At 41.2% G+C, this 22,653-nt stretch overlaps 1 protein-coding gene across 6 annotated transcripts in view; it reads left to right on the top strand.

The window, feature by feature from the left end:
- The window catches only part of POLD3 (DNA polymerase delta 3, accessory subunit), a 67,012-nt gene extending 44,989 nt beyond the window's left edge, over positions 1 to 22,023 (top strand). For 4 of the 6 annotated variants that reach the window (XM_072610854.1, XM_072610852.1, XM_072610853.1 and 1 more), the window contains 5 exons: positions 2,309 to 2,415; positions 9,369 to 9,481; positions 12,883 to 12,961; positions 20,644 to 20,809; positions 21,697 to 22,023. In XM_072610854.1, the coding sequence (XP_072466955.1) occupies positions 2,309 to 2,415; positions 9,369 to 9,481; positions 12,883 to 12,961; positions 20,644 to 20,809; positions 21,697 to 21,751 (520 nt within the window). In that variant the 3' untranslated portion in view covers positions 21,752 to 22,023. Of the gene's footprint in view, positions 1 to 2,308; positions 2,416 to 9,368; positions 9,482 to 12,882; positions 12,962 to 20,643; positions 21,388 to 21,696 lie in introns of those variants that run through there. The other 2 variants (XM_072610856.1, XM_072610855.1) reach the window with 1 other exon arrangement.
- The last annotated feature ends 630 nt before the right edge of the window (positions 22,024 to 22,653 follow it).

Raw genomic sequence — 22,653 nt, 5'->3', positions numbered from 1 at the left:
ATGGATGGATTAAAATGTTCCCAACTGTGATGGCTGTTGTTGGTTCTGTAAGTGGGGCTGGCAGAGTTTCCAGGGGTGGGAGGTGGGGGACAAGAGCTATGGTATATGAGTGGAATACCTCATTTACAAAGTATAGTGTATAGAACTTGTGGTGTTTATAGTCCTTGGTCATTGGGCTCTGTGAAAGTACAGGACGCTGCCTCCCAGTTAGGGAGTGGGAGATTGGACATTTAAGTCTCATCCCAAATTGAACTTCTTTGACTCAACCCATTCCATCTTTTATGTTCTCAGGGATACTTTCAGCAACCTTTAAAGGCTTTTAGGGTTTGGCAGCCTTTTGTAAACTCATTCCCAATGCCACTAGAATATATTTAATCACATCTTTTCCTCCTTCCCTCCATCGACCCAAGCTAGCCATTGAGCTAGCAATACTTTACTCTCTTTTAGGAAAAGGGTAGAAATATACTTTAGAGTACTTCAGAAATCATTGAATATAGAATCCCAGGGATCTTACTTGAAGCTCCTTTCCCTTTTGGCCCATGTCTGTTAAGTTTAGCTTAAAGAGTTAAGCACCACTAAGCCTTGACATCACATATGTTTTCATCTTGCTCCTAGGAGCTCAGATAATGGCATATTAACTTTAGCCTTCCTTAGGCTTTAATTCCATGAGATCCTACAGGAATTATTTAACTTCTTTGGGACTTATTTCTCTCAACTATAAAATAAGAGGATTAGATAATTAGATCATCTCTAAGGTCCCTTCTAGATCTAAACCTTATCCTTGTCCCTTCTCTCTAGAAGCCCTTGTGTATGCTGAATTAATGAGCCAACAGCCATATCTATACCATAATAACAGAAGTCTGTCTATTCCTCATAAGTGGGTTGTATGCCGTTATACATGCTCCTCCTTAAGGTACTAATTATGCACATAGCATAATGGACTTGTATATTGTAGTATTTATGAAAATAGCCACATGTATATATACACATATATGCAAACATATGTATACACACACGTGTGTGTGTGTGTGTGGTTAGTATTTTCCTCAAAACAATGTGAGGTCAGAGAACATCCCATTTTATAGATGAGGAAACTGAGGCACAGAAGAAGTGGTTATGGACATGGGGGTAGTAAGTGGCAAGGCCAGAATTTGAATTTATGTCTCCTAACTCCAAATCCAGTGTTCTTTCCTTGATATTAGTGTGTCACTTCATCCAGAATATTCGAAAAGGGTCTACTTTTTAACAGACTTGTGAACTCATAGTTGGCTGTTTTGACACAAACAGGGTTATAATGAGTGATATTGGGAAAAGCAATGGAAAAGAAAGAGGAATAAGTATGTGATGATTCTATTCTAGTCCTCATGAAATTTTCTCATGAAATTCTTAAGGTGATTCAGAATAGGCTTCCTGGGAGAAGGGACCCTTGAGAATTATGCTTTGAGGGGACTTCAGTCAAGAGATCATTTCAGCCAACGACTTGTCTTCAGCACAGTTGCACCTAACCAGATAAATCTCCTAACAACGTTCTAAGAAAATTTGTTATTCACATTAATATAAAAGACTGTGAAGGTTTTAAAGCTGCAGGATCCATATCTTGTACATGGTTTTTGTCCCTTACAATGCCTGTGACTGCTGAAATATTTATTGAATGGATGAGAGGATCTGATAGAATGCGCAGGAGAAGTAGCCCCAGAGAGGACTAGAAAGAAAGGATAGTGAGAAGGAAAGTGCCTCTTCTGGGTGTAGAATGGCAGTGGCAGTGCAATTCAGTTTCAGTTGTACTTAAATAACTGTCTAGTCTTCTTTCAGTCTTCCGCTTGTTAACTTGCACCCATTTTTCCTTTGCTGGTGTTCATTTTATGGGCTTTATCAAGCAAGACTGAGGGACCATTTCAGTATGAACATTTGAGCCAATGGATTTTTGCTATGTGCAACATTTTCTGTTTACTGAAATGCAAATAAGCAAGCAAAATATTCTCCTGTAAACCTGGGATACACTATCTCACAAATATACACGGCCAGCATGCTCACAGATTGCCTTAGGCACGCATGTAGGGAGAACAGATCACCAAGGCCACTTACTGCTTGGCACGGTAGGCTGCTCTGGGGTCCTCCTACTGCAGCTCTTGCACACTGCACCTGCAAGGTGGTAGGTGGTTTCCTTACCTTCTCTCTGCAGCTCAGTCCCAGTCACTGGGCTGGCTGTTTTTCTGAAAGATACCATGGTTGTGGTGGGCCAAGGAGAAGGAGTTCAAGGGAGATCGTGAGAAGAAACATGCTCATTTTTATTCTTGGATGGCAACAGGGGAAAGCAGGCAGAACTCTCAGATGATGAAGCAAAAGAAACTGAAAACCTGAAGAAAAAGAGGAGAAGAATTAAACTTCCTGAATCAGACAGCAGTGAAGATGAAGGTGAGAGTTATTCATCTTTGGCCTGTAGGATTGAATAATGGCTATGGTCATTCATCTTTTGCTCACTTACTATATGGTTATATCTAGGCTCTAAAAGCAGCTTTATTTTAGGTATAATAAGGAAGGTTGTCCTAGTTAGAGGCTCACAATTGTGACTTTCTGTAGAATTCCTTCCTTGGAAAACATACCCCATTCTTGTTCAGATTTAAATAGTTAGAAATTCTTTTGGACTCTTGGTTAAGAAAAAAAAAAAGAAGCAAACAAAATTCTCCCATCTGGATGGTGAGATAGCACATGTAATTGAATCCTAGACTACCCCTTCTTTTAAAAAAAAATTATTAATTTATTTATTTTTAGTTTTCAACATTCACTTCCATAAGTTTTAAATTTTCTCCCCCTTCCTCCTCAAGATGGCATGCAATCTGATATGAGCTCTACATTTACATTCCTATTAAACACATTTTCACATTAGTCATGTTAGAGTACTCTTTCTGAGAGATTCCTTCTTTCTTGGTAGACTTGTACCTTTCACCTTTCCTGACCCAGAGAAGCAACAAAAATCCCTTTTTCCTTTAAATTGATGAACAAACAGCAAAGATACGAACTCTTTTTTGTTCATTCTTTTCTGACTCTGTGATCCTATGTGTGGTTTTCTTGGCAAAGATGCTGGAGTGGTTTGCGATTTCCTTCTCCGGCTCATTTTATAGGTGAGAAAACTGAGGCAGACGGGGTTAAGTAACTTGCCCAGAGTCACACAGCTAGTAAGTATTTGAGGCCATATTTGAACTCACAAAGATGAGTCTTTCTGACTCCAGGCCATTGTAGCACCTAATAATTAATAAATATTAATTAGTTAATAAATAATAAATATTATTTGACAGTTAATTATTATTGTAATAGATTTGCATAGCTTTGAAAAATGTATATAAACTTCTAAAATGCAGAAATGGGTTTTTATTCTCACAGAACTTTTTAAACTATAAATTAAATAAATAACCCCTTCTGAAAATTTTCCTCAGTCCTGCTAAATTAAAAGAAAGACACACTACAGTCACACACAGTTCAGCAAACAGAAGCCTAAATACAGATAGCGATGCTCTTAATTTCCTGGGGGGCAGAAATTCATTCTTCCAAACTTGTTGTCTTGGATAATCTTTTGATGATGAGCTTGTCTAAATGTAACTAGGCTAGGTCATACTTTATCCATTGCTGGGCCCATATATGAAGGCTTTTCAGCGTGACAGAGGACTGTGCTTAACTGGAACCTTGTTGAGATGCAAGAATAGATTCCTGTAGCAATAATGCATCAAAGGAGTATCTTAGTGGAAAACTTATTCAGCTGATGAACTTAGAATCTGTCACATTGACCGGTTAGTCCTTAAAGCCTGCCTGTGAAGGAGGTCACACATTTGCCAGTAGGTAAATGAGGGTCAGAGCATACTAGTAGGACTCTGTAGAGCTATGGATGAACTCAAGAAGTTCTCGTTCCATCTTCTCTAGACATCAGAGTGGATTACATTTCTATAACATTTATAATATTAAGCCTGGAAAAAAGAAAACTTCAATGACATTATAGTTATCTTTAAATATTTGTAGAGCAAACAAGGGGAAGAGGCATTAGATTGGTTCTTCCTGGCCCTGGGGGGCAGGCAAGGGTAGAGTAGGAACAGTGGAGGAAAATTGCAGAGATGTAGATTTTGACTTGATGGGATTTAAAAACAAAACAAAACTTCCTAACAGCGCTCTCCAGAAATAAAATGGGTGAGCTTGAGAGGTAGGGCTTGAGAAAGAGGGCTTCAGATAGAAGTTGGGTGGCCATTTATTAGGGATATTGCAAAATGATTCCTTTTCAAGAATGTATTGAACCAGATGATCTCTGAGGCACTTGATATTCTGCAGGGGCTTTTCTGTTCTGTGATTTCCTCAACACCAGAATGATTCAGGTAGAGGCTGGATGATAGTTTGTTATAGATTATCTAGAGTAATTTATTCTTTATACTGGAATTTTACTGGAAGAGCTTCCTGGTCCCTTCTAATGATTTTGTCATTGCTATTATGATTCTCAGAGCTAAAAAACTGTATACAAATAACTGAAAATCCCAGCAGTGGACATTGTTAGTTTTTTAGCACTGAAAAGTTAGTAGAATGAATTGTACTCTTGATAAGGATATTTTTTTAACTTGAAAAATGATTGGTTAAGTGTCTTGAGCTGTTAAGTAGCTTTTCTTTGACTAATTCAGTTCAACAAATACTATTTTAAAAATTTTATCATTGAGCTTTATTTTCCATTGATGTTCTTGGAATAGGTATTTCTGGGAGGTTTTTGAATTTTTATGCCAACTCATTCAGGGTTTTAAATCCCAATGATGGGAAATTGATACCAGTGCTCTGAATGTGGCCAGAGAGCTATCTTCTGAAAGAATTCCTCCAGATAATCCTTGGGTAGATTTACCAGTTTTATAAAAATCCTAACTTTTCACATGTGGAAGAACGAATAGACTCATTCCGCTTGACTCAAGAGGACAAAACTAGGACCAGTGGGTGGCAGCTTCAAAGAGGTTCATGTCATCTTGATGTCAGGAAAAGAGCTTCCTGCCAATTAAAGCTGTCCCAAAGCAGCATTTTCTTCCTTGGGATGTAATCAGTTCCCCTCCTTGGATGGCTTCAGGAAGAGGTGAGGTGGTCACCGGTTCAGCTTGCTGCACCTTGATTTGGCGTGGATTGGACCAGGCACAGAACGCGGGGCCTGGGGTCTGGAAGTCCTGAGTTCACATGTGGCTTCAGACACTTCCTGGTCATTTAACCCTGTATGTCTCATTTTCTTCCACTGTCCAATGAGGACAATAACAGCACCTACCTTACAGAGTTGTTCAAATGAGATAACATTTATAAACAGTGACTGGCACGTAGTAAACAGCATACATGTTTATCCTTGTCCTCTTCCCATCCAGTTTCCTTTGCCCACTTAAAACCCTCAGAACAGAACTGATCATCCCTAAGACTTCTTTTTTTTTAAGTTTGTGGCCTTAATATCCTTTGAAGATATTAAGGTTTTGAAGGACACTTCCTTTGTTCTCCTGTTAGGAATGTTAGTTCTCTAGTTTCTTACAGCTCTTTGCATTTGCTTAAATAAATTTACCATTTTAGGTTTCTCTGGACTCCTGTGTTTCTAAGTGCAAGATGTGCTGTCAGACAGACCTGAGTTCACATGTGACCGATCATTTAATAGCCATGTGACTGAAGGAAAGTCACTTAATATTCCGATCTCAATTTCCTCATTTATAAAATGGGAATAATAATAGTACCAATCTCACAGTTGCTTTGAGGACCATGTGAGATAACTTAAAAAAAAACTTCACAAACCTTAAAGGGCTATGTAAAGCATTCTTTTTGTTATTAATTCATTTATTCATTCACTTATTTATTTATTTCTCCAAAGTGCCTGCTCAGCTGTGGACATTTCATCAGAATACTTAAAATCCTCTTTTCCAGTAAAGGCTCATTTCTCTCCTGTAGCTTTGCAGACTAAATTATTCTTGGTTGTCATCCTAGATCTCTTTTACCTTTTGAAATATTTTACTGTCAGGATCTGGTTTTTACTGGAAGTGGCCAGGTTTTGTTTGCTACTAGCTATAGTTCTCTAGTACTTGAGCTGCTTCTTTCTGGAAGATGGTAGTATCTTTTCTTTGAAGTGGGTCCTTTTTGGAGATAACATTCTTAGAACTTCTCCTTCTGGAGTTCCTTCCACGAGGTGATGGATGAATCCTTCTTACCTACACTTTGTCCTCTGGTTCTAATGGATCAGCACTTTTCATTTAAGTTTCTTGAAATATATTGATATTGTTCAGGTTATTTTAGTCATGGCTTTCACGTAGTCCAGTGATTTTAAAACAACCTCTCCTTCAGCTATTTTCCAGGGCAGTTTTTTAATATATTTTTTTCTATTTCAGAAAGATTTTTTTATTCTTTTCTATCATTTCTTGCTGTCTCATAGAGCCATTGTTGTTTATTCTAGTGTCCAGGCAGCTCCTTTTCAGTGCTGTCCCACAGGGTTGTTCCCCATTTGTTCCCTCTCTCTTTGGGCTACCAAAGCCTTCACCCCAGGGCTTTCTGAGCACTTCTGCCTCCATACACACGGAGCTTTGCTGGCCCCCAGTGTCCCTGGCCTGTGTCTGGCCATGCTTTGCTCTGATAGATTACCCTAGACAGCCGCCCCCTTTCCTATTGCCCTTTATCTTCTCGCTGACTTCTTGGGCATTTGAGGGAGTGCAAGAAGTCACTGTAATTTCTCATCGCATTTCCTGACCCTTATTCAGTCTGGTGGGAGCTTAAGGGTTTGACTGGAGAGGTATGTGGGAACTAGGGAGTCTGCCTTCCTGTTAGGCAGCCATCTTGGCCAGAAGCCATCTCAGCAAACATTGAGTGACCACTGTCCTAGGGACCAGGGAAGACTACTAATATACATTAACAAGTGACACATTAAAAAAACAAAAACTAAAGTGTGATCTAAGTTCTGAGAAAGGGGAATGGTTATGGTTAAGAGTCATGTAACACGTTTTTTTCCCTTCTTGAGGGAAGAAAATAAAACAAAAACATCTGTTTTAGCACCTTTACCTTCAGTGAAATAAGTTGTTTGATTCTCTACTTTCTTTTTCTCCTACTTGAACTCTTTATTCTTTTGGAGCTATTTAAAGTCTGATATCCTTCTGAGCAGCATCCATCCCATTGTGGTTCTTTATCTTTTATTTCAAAGTTTACTGCCTCCGTTCATACTTGCAGTAGATAATTTATGATTTCGTGTTGGCTGCTGCTCAATCTTCTTCACCTCTGCAGGTCCTTTGGCCTAGTGCCCTGTATGGTCATAATTTTTAATACTAACTGACCTAATCAGTGGGGAGAATAGTAGATCCAGATTTTGTGTTAAGTTTGAATCCAGGCATGAGATTCAGGGAGCAGGTGAGGCAAAACAGCTACTCAGTCCTCTGTCCAAAAATTTCATTATGCTGATTGGGCAATAAGGTCAGTTGAGGATTTTCAACTTCTCCACACGTGGTCTTTGCACATTTGCTAACAGATGGGATCTCCTCAGTATGCCTTCTTTCATTTTTGTAGAAAGGCTAATGCTTTCCCTCTGAGATTACCTTCATTTTACTCTGTAGAAGTCTTATATGCACACAATTATTTACATACTGTTTTCTCCATTGAAATGTGAACTCCTTAAGAGCAGGAAACCTTTCTTGATGTCCCCTGTGCTTTAGCTCTACTCTAAGTAGATGTTTATTGACTGGCTGATCAATCAAGTCTTCCCCTAACAATCTCCCTTGCTAATCTCAGTGTAGAACATTCTTCCCAGGTGAAGAACAGAGGGGCCATGAGAAGCTTCCTCACACAGCAAAATCAGCATGAAGGGAAGAGAGTGTCTGGAGTTTGGAGAGCTGAGTTCAAGACTGTGTTCTGCTGCTTCCTAGTAGTGTGGCCTTGACCATGTCACAGCCCTTCTCTAGGATTTAGTTGTCTCCTCTGTAAAAGGAGAATTTGGACTAGATGATCTCTTCCCTACTACCACAACAATAATAATTGGTGACATATAACACATTCTTACAAAGTGCTTTGCATATATTACATAGTAAGATCCTTTCTAGTTCTTTCCCTCATGGTAATATGTTCTAATGTATATATGCTTATAATTTAACTCTGACATTCTATAAATTTGAGTCTTGACTGGGAAAATACTCAAAAACCACAGGTTCCAAACATGGCTATATGATGATGTCCCAGCTGGGGAAAGACCCCAAGCAGGCCTTGTTTGCAGCATATTATACTTGCCAGTGGCATGCATCCATTCAGTGCATTCTCTTGTTTATACGTTCCCTTCTTGCAAAGGTCCTCTTAAATGTAAACCTTGCTTGCTTTCTTACTGGTAGGAAAAAAGATTTGTGTACTTTGATTTTTATTTGTATGATACCAGCATGTAATTTTTTTTTTTTACAGTTTTCATTAATTTTGAACCTAAATAAAAAAAGAACATTTCCATGTACACAGCACAACACAAAAAGAGGATTCAGTATAAAACCATAAATTTCCATTTCACACTGTTTACTTTTTGGAAAAACTAATAAAAACTACAAAAATCATTTTCACAGCTACCCTGCTTTTCTGTGCTTCCTCAGTGGATAGAGCACCAGTGCAGGAGTCAGGAGGATCTGAGTTCAAATCTCACCTCAGACACTTGACACTCACTAGCTGTGTGACCTTAGGCAAGTCACTTAACCCCAACTGCCTCATCCTGGGTCATCTCCAGTCATCCTGATGAATATCTGGTCACTGGATTCAGATGGCTCAGGAGGAGAAGTGGGGCTGCTGACCTGCACAGCCCTCCCTCACTCCAAACAAAGTCAAGTGCAAGTCATGTCATTATTTCTCTGATGGCGTGGTCTTCTTTGGCAACAAAGGATGGACACACACACATACCCCCCCAAAAAAGTTTTATTCTCTGCTGTGCACTTTTTTTCTCTCCCCACCCTGCTCTAGAGATAAAATTATTATTAGACACAAATAATGTTTATATATGTAAAATCATACTGTGCATACTTCTGTTCACCAGTTCTTTCTATGGGTGTGGATAGCGTCTTTCTTCATGGGTCATCTGTAGTTGATTTGAGTATTTATAATACTCAGAATGACTTAATTGTTCAAAGTTGTTCTTAGAGCAAGATTGCTGTTACTGTATACGACTTTTTCTAGGTTCTGCTCATTTCACTTTTCATTATTTCATGCAAGTTTTTCCATGTTTTTCCAAAAATCAACCAGCTTGTAATTTCCAACACATGTAATTTTTAAGAGAAAATGACCAGAAATCCCATTATTGGACTTGATAAAGTCAAATATAAGCAAAAGACCATTTACTGGAGAGTGCATCCAGTTCTCATATGTCTATTTGGTTTTCCTTGCAGTTGTGCCAGATTCTCCAGGGGCTTATGAAGCTGAGTCACCACCTTCAAGTCCTCCTCAATCTCCCCTTCCTGAGCCAGCCCCAAAGACTGAGCCAGAGCCTCCTTCCATCAAGGTAAAATGTCCGGAATTTGCTGTTACCTTTCAATCTGCCTTACTTCTCTGAGGTTCTAAAGATTCCGTAGTCCTGTGTCTGCCATACTGTACATACTATTTGGATAATTGTAGACAAGTCAACACTTAATCTCATCTGTAAAATGGGAATGATAGTTTCACTACTGTTTCCATAGCGTTGTGAGGAGAGTGATTTGTGAACATTTAAACACAATATAAGTAGTTGTTGCTGTTCTCTTATTATTGTCATGAATTATTCTTCAATTGAAGAAGGACTTTTTTATTATTTACCCATATACCCTTAAATAGTTGTAGGCTTGCTGTCTGTCACTGTTTCCAGAGTTGTGCTACAACTGTTCCCTTCTCTCAGATTGGAGTTTTTGGCAAGGGAGCATGAGATGTTCTGGACATGAGTCCTGGTAGCCATTCAGCTGTGTGTGGTCAGCCACTTGACCAACAGACAGAATAGTGGGGATTAATTCAGTTGACTCATTTTTACTGCATTCTTACAGCTTTCTCATAAGAAGGTTGAGAAGTTCAATAGTTTAGCAAATAAGAAGAGAATAAATAGCTGATACTGATTTATTATAGTCACAAGTGTCAGAGTCAAGATTTGAACTTGTCTTCTTGATTACCTAGTCTATGATGTTTAGACATTCGTATATTCAGGTTTGTAGTCTTGCAGTATTATCTGCAACTGCTCATTCTGGGTAGTCTCCCAGGCTTCCTCCCCATAGCTCCCATGGGTTTAATTAACCTCTTCCTGCAGATAATTCGCAAACCTACATGTTCAGGCTTAGTCTCTCTCCTGAGCTTCAGTCTTAACATCTGGAACCACCTACTGCTCATTTGAACCAGATACCTCTTCCAGCTCAATATGTCCAAAACAGAGCTCATCATCTCTGCCCCTCCCACACTTCCCCCTCTTCCCTGTTTCTATGGAGGATACCTCCATTCACTCAGATTTGTGTGTTATCCTCACCTCCTCCCTCTCTTGCATCCCTCATTTCTAACAGATTTCCCATCTTGTGTCTCCCTTTACGATGTCTCTTGCATTTGTCCTCTTTGTTCCCTGGACCCCTCTAATTCAGGCCCTCGTAACCTTTCGAATGGGACTGTTGAGCCCTTCCTACCTTAGTCATTCAACAAGCATTTTTTGTTCAGTGCCTGGCTACGTGCCAGGTACTGTGCCCTTAGGCAGTTGAGGTTCTAATGGGGAAGATGACAGGGACACATGGAATAAATACAAAGTAATCTAGGAGAGATGGCCACACATTCGGCCTTAAGAAGGACTTTAATGTAGAAAGTGGTGCTTGAGCTGCATCTTAAAGTTCAGAGCAATTAGAGGTGGAGGTGATGAGGGATTCCTTTCCAGGACTAGGTATGACCAGTGTAGAGACCCAGAAATGGGCCAAAGTAGCATGGGAGAACAGAGAGAAAGCCTGTTGGACTGAGGGGATGGGGAAGTAATAACCAGTGAACCTGAAAAGGTTAGGGCTAGGTTAAGAAGGATTTTAGAAGTTGAAAGAGGAGTTATATTTTATCCTTGAGGCATTAGGGAGCCTTTGGAGTTGATTGAGTAGGGGAGTCACTTGGTTATATTTGTGCTTGAGGAGAATCACTTGGGCAGCAGTGCGTAGCATAGAGTACAGTTGGGAGAGGATTGAGGCCAGAAGACCTGTTATGAAGGTATTACAAGAGGAGCTGAGGACCTCGACTAAGGTGGTACCTGTGCTAGTAAAATGAAAGGGTGGGGAGAGAGATGTTGTAGAGGGAGAAATGGTAAGGTGTGGCCCTTAATTAGATATGTGCTATGAAAGGACTGCAGGAAGAGAAGAATAACGACAAGTTACAAGCCTTGTTGTTGTGTTTGTCCTTCATTTTTGAAGTGTGCCATGACATCAGGGGGATGATGACATGATGACTTGCAGTTGGCTTTGCTTTGAGTGAGGGAGGCCTGTGCAAGGTCACAGCTTCACTTTTTCCTCCAGAGCCATCTGGGTCCTTAATGGCTGTATTTTGGGCCCTCCTGGCTTAGAGTGAATGTCTATGGTAACTGTTTCTCTTTGGAATAGCAGCCCTGAGGGTCTTCCACTTCCAACTTGATTTTTTTTTTTTCTAATTGAAGGGGCCATCCCTTGACTTACTTCTTAAAGAGGCCTATTTACTGAATGGGCATTACCTCACTCTAAATGAGAACCTGAAAAGGCCTTAGCCTAAAAGAGCAAGGGTCTTCCATTACAAACCTAGGAGACTGGAAAGGTGAGGGCACCTTCACCATAGAACTAAGAAAGTTTGTAAAACTTTGGTTTTGAGGAAAATATAATGAGTTTAGTGTTGGACATGTGAAGTTTGAGCGGTCTCAAGGACATCCATTTGGAATGCCTGATAGGCAGTTAGTGCCATGGGCCTGACCTGAGGGCAGAGACTGAGGCTGGATCTCTAAATCTGTAAATTATCTGCATAGAGATGACAGCTAATCCTGTGGCAGTAGATCTGAGGGTTTGAGTTGTGAAGGGCTTAGGATAAGTCCTTGGTGAACACCCACAATTAGGAGCTGTGATAGAAATAAGGAGTCTCAGAGAAGGTGGAGAAGGAAGCATTAGAAAGGGAGGAGAAGCAAGAGAGAGGAGTGCCGTAAAACCTCAGAGAAGAGAAAATTGGAGAGAGCAGGTGGTCAACAGTGGTGAGACAAGACCACCTGCCCCCTCCCATTCATTCTTCACCCAGGTACTAAAGCAGGCATTATGAACCTTTTTTATGGCCAGGCCTCTTTTGGCAGTCTGGTGAAGCCTACGGACTCCTCAGAATTAATAGTTTTTTTAAAAAAAAAGAAATGCTAATTTTCAGTTAGAAGTCACTGAAAGTAAAGATGTATTTTTGGACCATCCATACTCATAGTCCCCATCCTCACCCCTCACTCCCGGTCCTCAGAATCTGTCAATAGATTCTATCCACGTTAAGAATCCCTATACTAAAATGATTTTGTTCCTACAGTTAATGTCTGACCCTTCCACTTTCTATTAGCAAACTCTAGGGTCATCTTATTTCTTCCAGGATCAAAACAGTAGCTTCTCTAGATTTTAAAGCCCTTTACAACCTGGCTCCACCTTGCTTCTCCAACCTTTTGAAACCTTATTCTCTTTGTACATTCTGTGGCCTATTCCTCACATCTGACCTACCATTTCCTGCTGGTTCTGTACCTTGTTGTTCTCAGTGCCTCACTTTTCTCAGAGAGTGCCTGGAATACATGCCATCCTGCCTTCTGTAGAATCTTAGAATTCTTTTTTCTCTTTCCAGCTCAAAAGTATTCAGTGGCTTAGTTTGTAAAATTTTGTCACTGTCTTGAAATTGTTCATTTCTTAGTCAGTTGTGTTCACTTTATCACTTTTGCTCCTTCAGGCCACAAGTGGAGAAAAGAAAAGAAAACGAAAGAGAGTATTGAAATCCCGAACCTTTGAGGATGAGGAAGGCTGCATTGGTAAGAGGCTGAGGTCCCCAAATATTGGAAGGAGGACTAGTACTGAAATGGGATAGAGTGTGTTTTTAAATGTATTGTTGAGATTAGCTGAGTTATCAGTGAATTGAGAAGAGTTAATAGGAAATTGTATGGCCAGGGGCCTCCTCCTGCTTCTCCCTTCAGTTGTTCTTTCAAGGAGGAAATTTTTTCATCCCAGGATCTTAGCACCTTATTAAAGATCTGCCATGTTGGCCAGACTCTTAAGGAATCTGAACATTTGTATCACTAATGCAGGCGGGCCAAATTGAATCTCAGATTAGCACCTTAGAGGTCAGCTAGTCCTCCCCTCTCACTTGATAGGCAAGGGAACTTAAGCCTAGAGAGTTGATGACTTGATCATGGTCACAGAAGTCATAAGTGTCAGAATTCCAGTTTTAGTTTCAACTCCCAATCCAACATTCCTTCTGTTGCATCATCCAGTTTTCCTTTGATTTTTTTATTCTTATTTTGAGAGTTCATGAAACAAAATAGCAAAAATAATAAGATAGTAGCTCATATTTCTAGGTTGCTTTCTTCATAACATCCTGTGAGGATGTTAAGTATTGCTTGCTGCCTAGAATGGTGTTCTGTAGGCCCTTCAGGTACTTGGAAAGAGCTATGATTCTTTCAGTGTGGATGAAGACTTAGTGGATGCAAAAGCTCCACTGGTGATCAGCCTTTCCATGATGAATGAGCCTCTCTGACCTCACTAGATTGGTCCTTGGGTGACAGGCAACCACCACCCCACCCCCATCCCTGGCCTCTGCTGGAAGAATCCTTCGTCATTTATTGGAAGACTTGCTAGTCCTCTGCCTTCTGTGAGCAGTCTTCAGGAGCTGTCTTCACTCATGAGTCTGAATAAATAAGACCCTTACACAAGTGACACTTAATTTTGATTGCATGAATTTTACATAAAACCTTTCAGAGTCTCAGTCTTTCTTGAATGGCTTGTTCATGGTTCTACAACTGTTTAATTCTTAAACTCAAGTTTCAACTGAGTCTGTCTGTAAGTTGTTTGCCCGTTATTCTCTAGCTGGGTTTTACTTTGTCACAAGTACACTTCCCACAATTCTGTTCAGCAGAGAGGTTATTAAGCACCAATTATTCAAAAGGTACTGGACTCAAATAGGAGTTTTTTCTTGTATGCCCTTGTTAGCTGTATGACTTGATTTCCAGTGAAGTTTCCTGTATTCCAGCATTTCTACATATGGAGAGTTATAGGATTTGTCCATATCTTTTCCATTCATCTTGGTCCAAGTAACCCAGGTTTTCTGGTTCTAATAGAGACTGTGTGTATAGTCAGTGTGGTGTAGGCACAGAGACACATGTCACATCAGGGGACTGGGGTCTTGGTGCTTGACTCTGCCTTCAGCCAGCTCACTGACCTGAGACAAGTCACTTAACTTCCAAGGGCTCTAGTTTCTTCTGTCAAATGGAAATCATAATTCTGTTAGCAGAGTAGTAGTGCAAATGTTATTGTGAGAAAAGTGGTTTATAAACTCTAAGGTGCTATGTAAACACGAGCTAATTTATTAACATTATTAGTACCCTTACCACTTAATTCAGCTTGACTCTACCAGAGAAATTCCTTTCTGCCTTCTAGTTTTCATTTTAAAATTCAAATTTCTGTGGAGCCCTGCCATAGGACAGAGGGCTTTTTTCTAGGAAGGCAGCTGTTAGCTAAGATTCTCATTACCTTGACCAAGTTATTTAACTTTTTCTGGGCCTCAGTGTTTTTCCTCTGTACAATGAAGAGATTGGACTAGATGACTTATTGTCTTTTCCAGTCCTAAATCCTGTGATCCTAAGTCTTTCACCAACATCCATCTCCTGCTGCATTGTTTGTTCCCTGGAAAAGTACTCTTTAAGTCTTAATTGCTATGTATACTGTTAGAAAGTAGTATTTGTTAATTATCCAAAGTTGTCCTCTGTTGACTTTGCCATTTTAAGCACTATGGTTTCATCATTAATGAGGGGGAGGGAGAGAGAGAGAGAGAGAGAGAGAGAGAGAATGTGTGTGTGTGTGTGTGTGTGTGTGTGTGTGTGTGTGTGTGTGTGTGTTTGTGCATGTGCTTTTAAACTTTCTGGTCTCCGCCCCCCTTTACAAAAAAGGAGGAGGATAGAGGTGGGACACATACTTTGGCTAGACCTTCTTCTCTTTTCTAACACCAAAAAGAGAAGCAAAATAAAACATGGCCATGTGAGGGAGATAAGTTCACTGGGGGGGTGGTAGCTAATTGCTTGTGGCTTTGTTCAAAACCTAACTCTTCAGTTTTGGCCAGGTGCACACTGTGGGCCTTTTTGCACTCCTCAGTCCAGACAGGATTGTTAAGAGCCTTGGATGCAACAATGAAAACTGTGCTTCTCCAAAAGAGATTTTTTTTCCCCCTGAGATGTTTGATTCCAGAGTTTAACCTAATGCATCTTGGCTCCTGTTACCAACAAAGGAGTTTTGCTTTTCTCCCTCTGCTTAGCCTGTTCCAAACGTACCAGCACAAGGACACTTGTCCTTTCCTGTCTCTGATCAAAATTTGTCCTGGTGGTTTTAAATGGTCAGCCTTTCCTTTTTAATTCATTTAATAGCAGAGGCAGGAAGTTAGCCCCCTGAGATGTATTTGGAAAGTTCCCCTCCCCTAGGGTGAATGGGAGGGCCAGATGTGTGGATTTCTAACTGCAGACCTGTCAATGAAGAAGAAATCAGATGTTATCCACACAAATGGTGCCTGTTACGGCAGCTCAGAAAAGCAGTACATGCAATATGTATTACTAGCTACAGGAGGGCACAACAGCTTCAGAGAAGCTGTTGACTCACCTTTAGGGTATAGTGGAAAGACCACAGGATTTGGATCCTGAGGACCCTGGGCTCAAATCCTGGCTTTGCCAGTTACTACTTCTGTGACCTTGGACCCAGACAAATTATCTGGGCCTCTTTGAACCTCATTTGGACTTGATGATCTGTTTCTTCCAACTCTAAAGCCTATGAATCTGTAAAGTCCAAGCTTTTATTAGAGTTTTGGATTTTTGCTTTCCTTAGTGTTGGAAGTAGATAATTTAGAAGGTGTGCCCTGGATTCAGAGCTGCCATTTCATCTTTTAGGAAAGCACTGTGTACTAGTGTATGCAGTTGCATGGGAGGAAGTATTGGGCTGTTCTGCTTGACCCCATAAGGAAGAATGTTTGGGTGGGGGCAAAAGGGAAGCAGATTCCAGTGCCTCCTAAGAACTTCCTAACAAGTAGATTAAGCTAATAAGTTCCCTCTCATTCTAAGGAGATGTATAGGTTCTAGTGACTGATTGTGGTCTAATTATTCATGCAGAAGTGATATAACTGATCCCAGTCATAGTAACTTAGAGTTGAGAGGTTACCTTGCAGACTCTCATGTGAAGAATAAAATCTTCAGCCTCTGCAGAGAATTTTCCGTGACAGAAAACCTATTACTCTATGCTAGCTCTGTTGTTGGACACTGACCACCTTCAGGGATTTTGTAGAAGAGATTCATATGTCAAATAAAAGTTAGACTGCATATATTGATAGTGGTTCCCATTTATATAGTGCTTGAAGATTTACAAAGCACTTCCCATGCAACAGTTTAGTGAGTTTGATAGTCATTTTGCCTATTTTACAGATGAGGGAGTTGAGGTTCAGAGGAGGTAAATTTTCTCCTGATTCAAGTCTAGAACTGTCTCATGATGCCTCCTACGACAGCTCAGGGTCTTTGAGGTCCTCTTCAGTTTGGAAATTCTGTGCTTTACAAAGAGGGACAAAAATGGACGGCCACCTCCATTGTCTTGACACTCCCTGTCTGGTACAGAAGACACAAAGACAGATGACTGCACTGCTAGGCATACTGTATCAAATCCCCTATGAGTTTAGAGAAGGGAGGAGTTGCTTACTCTGGTTAAATAGAAGCCTGATAAAATGACGTTGTTCTGACTGGTTTGTAACTGCCCCAGGCACTGCACTGTAGTCAGACTGGCTAATGAGTCAGCCAGAAACACATATAAACTCTTTCATTCCGTATATTAATGAGCTAATTGACTAGAGAGCATAATTAATTTTTGTCAGCTGTCTTATTTGATTATAGAATCCTATGTACTCAGAGAGGAGTAAAGCTCTATACTATACCTTAGAGATTGCTACTAATAAGCGTATTTTCTCCCTCTCCCCTGGTAATGTGCTTAGAGGCTTCCTAATATGAGGTGTTGAGTTAACAGAAACAGTTCCTTGTCAGATTCCAGGAGTTGATGATTATATTGCTTCTCCAAGTGAGGTAGTGAGAGATGTGAGGGGATCAGAATTATTAAGTACATAGGCAGTCTTCCTTATGGAAATTCCCTGAAAATAAATTGACTTGTCACTGGGCTCTTATTTGGCAGGAGTCATGATGCAAGCTCAGACTTTTGAGAGCAAACGGGTTCTCTGGAAACAAATAATCTTCAGGCAGTCACAATCCATTCTCTAGGATGATGCTGAGGAGCACATCAGCTCGATTGTAAGAGGAGTATTGGGCCAAGGGCAGGGCATGCTGAAATGATCTTCCCCAAAGGGAGTCTCATGGAATGAGGGAGCATGGGATAGTAGAGTGAAGTAGGTGTCAGGAGATGTAGGCTCTATCCCACCTGTGCCCTTCCTATTTTTGTGCTCTTGGGCTTGATTTGAGCCAGAAACTAAACAGTTAGTTTGCTGAATTATCTCTTGATTTCAGAAGAGAAACTCTTAGAACATTAGAGCTAGAACGGACTTTGGAGATCATCTGCTCTAATTCCCACATTTTACAGATAAAGAAATGGAGGCCAGAGAGAGGGAAGTTACTTACCCAAGGTCACACAGATTCAGGATCACAATCTAGGTTTCCTGACTCTTCATCTAATATTTTACTTAGAATATCGTGTTGTCTCTGTCACTTAGGTTGTCTAATGACCTGGGTGTCCAGTAGTCCAGACATTAGGCTTATTAGACAGGATAGAGATCAAGTCCATAGTATTTAGCCTAAGCAAGGACAAGCAGGCAGATACTGTGCCCCTAGGCTGGATGGTAGGTTGAATTCTCATTAGGTGGAAGACATTTAGAAACTAAAAGGCGATGAGTCACAGACCTAGGTAAAGGATCCTGAAAGAAAAAGCTATTAAATCATAGAACTTAGCATCAGGGGAACCTTCAAGATCATCTGCTCTGGACTCCTTATTCTACAGAAGAAGAAACTAAACACTTGAGAGAGTTGATGACTTCTTCAGTATCACACAGGTAGCAGAACTGGTTGTAGACTTATCATAGGAGCAGAGGTTTAGGTCTGGAAGGGATTTAAGAAGCTGTCTAGTCCATCTCTTTATTGCCCAGAGAGGTTAAGTGACATGCAGTGGTAGCAGACATGGGATGCAAACCCAAGTGCTCTGACTCAGAATTCAGTGCTGCTCCTCTTGGTGATAAATAGAACAGCATAGGCAAACGGACTCCCCATCCTAGCTGGCTCTGATAGTCACAGCCGCTTCCCAAGTCCCCATGCTTATTTCGCCTTAGTCTAAGTAGCCTTATTGCACCTATCATTCATTCTTGGCTTTTCACCTGTGTTGCTTCAGCTGTCCTGCACCTAGTGCTGTATCCTTGTATAACTGGTGATTACCATCTTATTTTGCCTAACATTATGCTTTCTTGGGACAAATTAAGAATATCTGGGGATTTTAGTGGACTTTGTAATCTCCATATCAAGAGTGTGACATAGTAACTAAATAAAGCTATTTTGATCCTAGGATGGATTGATATAGGCATGCTGCCCAGATCAGAGGAGTTGATAGACTTTCTATTCCCTACTTTAAACTTATCTGTAAAAAGATTGTATTTATTTCTGAGCATGGCATTTTAAGGACATTGACAACTTGAAGTGGGTCCCAAGGAAGGTGAACAGGCTGGTGAGAGACATAAGGACTGATTTAAAAGGACTAATACTGTTTAATTTGAAGAAGAAAAAGAAGAGAAAACTTAAGGGGAATGTGATAACCATCTTCAGGTCTTTGAAGGGCTGCCATATAGAAGAAGCAATAGGTTCATTCTGTTTAGTTCCATGGGGAGGAACTTGAAGTAGTGAGTGGAAAATGCTGATAAGCAGATTTAGGCCTAGTGAAAGGGAAAGTCTCTTTGTGGTGGGAGTTGCCTAAAAGTAGAAATAGGCCACCTTGAAGATCTCCCATGGTTAACAAACCCTTCCTTGATCCTCCCATCCTCTCTAGCTGTTTATTACCCCATATCTCACCTCCTTTTTGTGGCTAAACTTGAGAAGGCCATCTATGTCTACAATGGATGCCACCCCTTTTTTCCTCTTACTTTCTTAACTTTTTACAGTTTGGCTTCCAACCTCATCATCCAGCCAATCCCTCCAAAATTACTAACAGTCTCTTAATTGCCAGATGTAATGGCCTTTTCTCAGTCTTCACCCTTCTTGATTTCTCTTCAGCCTCTGACATTGTCTTACCATCCTCTTTTCCTTGGTATCCTTTTCTTTCCAGATTTTTGTGACACTTCTTTCTCCTGGTTCTCCCTTCTGACTGTTTTTTCTTGATCTCCTTTGCTGGACCATTCAGGCCATGCCCACTAAAGGTGGGTATCCCCTAGGGCTCTATCCTGGACCCTCTTCTTTTCTTCCTGTATCTCTTCACTTGATACACTCATCAGCTCCCATGGATCCAGTTATTGTCTCTATGCAGGTGATTCTCACATCTGCCTCTCCTGCCCTGCCTTTCTGCTGGCTTCCTCTCTCACATCTCCACTTGCCTGTTGGGCATCTTGAACTCAACATGTCTAAATCCTCAAAACCCTCCCCTCTTCCTTAGTTCCCTATTACTGTCATGGGTACCACCCTCTTTCCAGTCACCCAGGGTCACAACCTAGATGTCATCCTTAGCTCCTCACTTCTTCTCACCCTGTATATCCAATCTGTTGTTAAGCATTGTCAGTTCATGTATCCCCTTTTTTCCTCTCACACTGCCCCCCTCTCTAGTGCACCCCCTCATTACCTCACGCCTGGTCTGCCTGCCACCAGTCTCTCCCCTCTCCAGCCTAATCCTTCACCATCTTCCTAAAGTGCAGGTCTGACCATGTCAATCTCCCTACTCAGCCAACACCAGTAACCCCCTATCACTTTTAAAGTCAATGATAAAATCTGCCATTTAGATTTTAAAGTTCTTTATAACTTCTTCCACCTCCTGCTTTATTCCATCTTAATATTCACCCCTCCACACATATACATATACTCTGTGATCCAGCAACACTGGCAGCTTTACCTTTCCTACAATTCTCTCTCTGCCTATGTCTACCTCCTGATTTCCCTGGTTTCCTTCAAGTCTCAGCTAAAACCTCACCTTCTATGGAAAGACTACCCTGATACTAGGGCTTCCCTCTGATCCTGTATGTAATTTGTTTGTTTGTTGTTGTCTGCATGTTTTCTAACCCATTAGACTGTGAGCTCCTTGAGAATGGGGACTGCCTTTTGCTTTTCACTATATCCCCAGTGCTGGTCTAGGGCCTGGAACATAGTAGGCATTTGATCAATGCTTATTGACTGACCACTGACTGACAAGATTTGGACCTGGTAGAGGGAGTGTCGAGATGATTTAGTCCACCCCAGTTGCTCTGCCCAGTTGTGATTTTTTTTTATTATTTTTCCAACAACAGTGACAGAAAAGACTTATGAAAGTGAATCCTGCACAGACAGTGAAGAAGACTTTAAGGTGAAGACATCGTCCTTACAGAGACCACCCACAATGGCTGTGAAGAAGGAGCCTAGGGAGGAGCGCAAGGGCCTCAAAAAGGGGACAGCCGCTGCTGGCAAAGCCAACAGGCAGGTGTCCATCACAGGCTTCCTGCAGAAGAAATAAGGAGCCTCTTCCTGTGGAGGAGCAGACCCTTCCATCCCACGTGTTCCCAAGGGCATCCACTCTTGCCTGCTTGCTCTGTGAGCAAGTACACACAGTACACTGTACACTTCATGATGCAGACTGCAAGGGCATCTCCTGGATGCGAAGGATGAGTGAACTTTTCAAAAGCTACTCACCCCTGGTGACATTCTTATTCTGTTTAAAGCGCAGTCTTTGTACTGTCGGAGGGGGATCTACTCTCCATCAGTAGAGACAGGTGACAGACTTCTTGGAGAAGTCCTTTAATGGCTCATGTATCCTGGCCCACCTCCCCCTACCCTCCTGCCCCATTTGTGTTCATATTAATATCTGCCTTTGTGTTCTCCCTACTTGTTTGGGCCATCCCCTTGAACTTTACTGGATGAATTCTCTCTCCTTCCTAGGCCTCTTTCCTCTTCTATTCTCCTCCGCCTTGTCACCCTTCCTCCCCTCCTCCCCCCGGAAGAAAAAGAAACAAGCAATTTTCTTTCTGCCTTTAAATCCTGATTGGACTAACTAAGCCTCATAACAAAAGTCTCCCTGTCATCCTCTTTTCCTCCATTATAAAGTATCCTGGCACCTGGCTCCAGACCAGGCGGCAGCCGCGTTGTGCTGGGTCCTCTTCATAAAAGCCCTCTAGACCTCTGCCCATTGCCTGTGGTTTGGGAAGGGCCCCAGACAGAGCTCAAAGACATTTTATGGTTGTAGTTGACTCTGCAAGAAGGCAGTTGATATGAACATTGAAATAGTCATGGTCTTGACACAGCAAGTACTTCATATTGTGTTTGATGGTTTTCATTTTTTCTTTTCCTCCTCCTCTTTTTGCACCTAGAAAGTGCAGCCCATCTAAGGAGGAGGCTCCTGTGAACAAGAGGCATTGTGGATGAAAAACTTTGTTCTTCTGAAGGAAATGCAACCTCAGTACTACTGTCTGGGGAGCTCTCCCAAGCTGGGAAGGTTCTAAGCACAGACACACACATATTGGCCCTCTGGCCCTTCGTTTGGCACCCCTGTGTATTTGCCCAGGAATACAAGGTGCACATGGAGGCAGCTAAAAGGAGAAGAGTACAGACAAGGGGCAAAAAAGCAAGGGAACATTTTAAACTTTTTCTTTTGAGGGGAAAATCCCTTAAAACAATCAATAAATCATTTATTGTAATAGTGGTTTTTTTTTTTAATGTGATTTCTCTTAAGGCTAATGGAGTAATCTGAATGGATTCACCCAAGCATGGCAATTGCTAACAATAAGCTTTAGTGAGACATGTACATGGTGCTGCCAGGGCAGTCTTCCCCATCTTGAGTAACAGACGAAGGACTCGAGACGTCTGACTTGCCGCTTACGGTGGCTGAAGTAGTAGGCGATGTAATCAGCTGTCTGCTATTTAAGGTTAGGGTTATAACTGACCCCAGGCTTCATAATGAGCTTCATTAATAACCATCACCCAGGGCTTTTCAGCCAAAGTAGCCCCTAGGGGCACTATTAAGACCAGAGATTTTCAGGGTGAATTTTGGCATTATGTATAAAGACATTAGTATATTGAGGACTGTGTGGCAAGCTGAGTAAAGGTTGGCTTATCCCATAACTATATCTTAATGGGAATGGGGCCTTTGTTCAGAAAGTATGGGAAACCTGGACTCTTGTAAGCCTTTACAGAGACCCTATCCCTGAAGAGAGAAGCCAGTTGAGATGTTTATTTTTATTATTAGTGCTGAAAGTTTGTTCTAAACAGTAACATTGAATGAAAAACTACCAACAGCAATCTAAGTCATTTGAACATTGTACTGGGAT

This window comes from Notamacropus eugenii, chromosome 5 (genome assembly GCF_028372415.1).
Source record: "Notamacropus eugenii isolate mMacEug1 chromosome 5, mMacEug1.pri_v2, whole genome shotgun sequence".
Classification (NCBI taxonomy): domain Eukaryota; kingdom Metazoa; phylum Chordata; class Mammalia; order Diprotodontia; family Macropodidae; genus Notamacropus; species Notamacropus eugenii.
The sequence above is the reverse complement of the archived record's forward strand: the minus strand, read 5'-3'. Positions and strand labels throughout refer to the sequence as shown.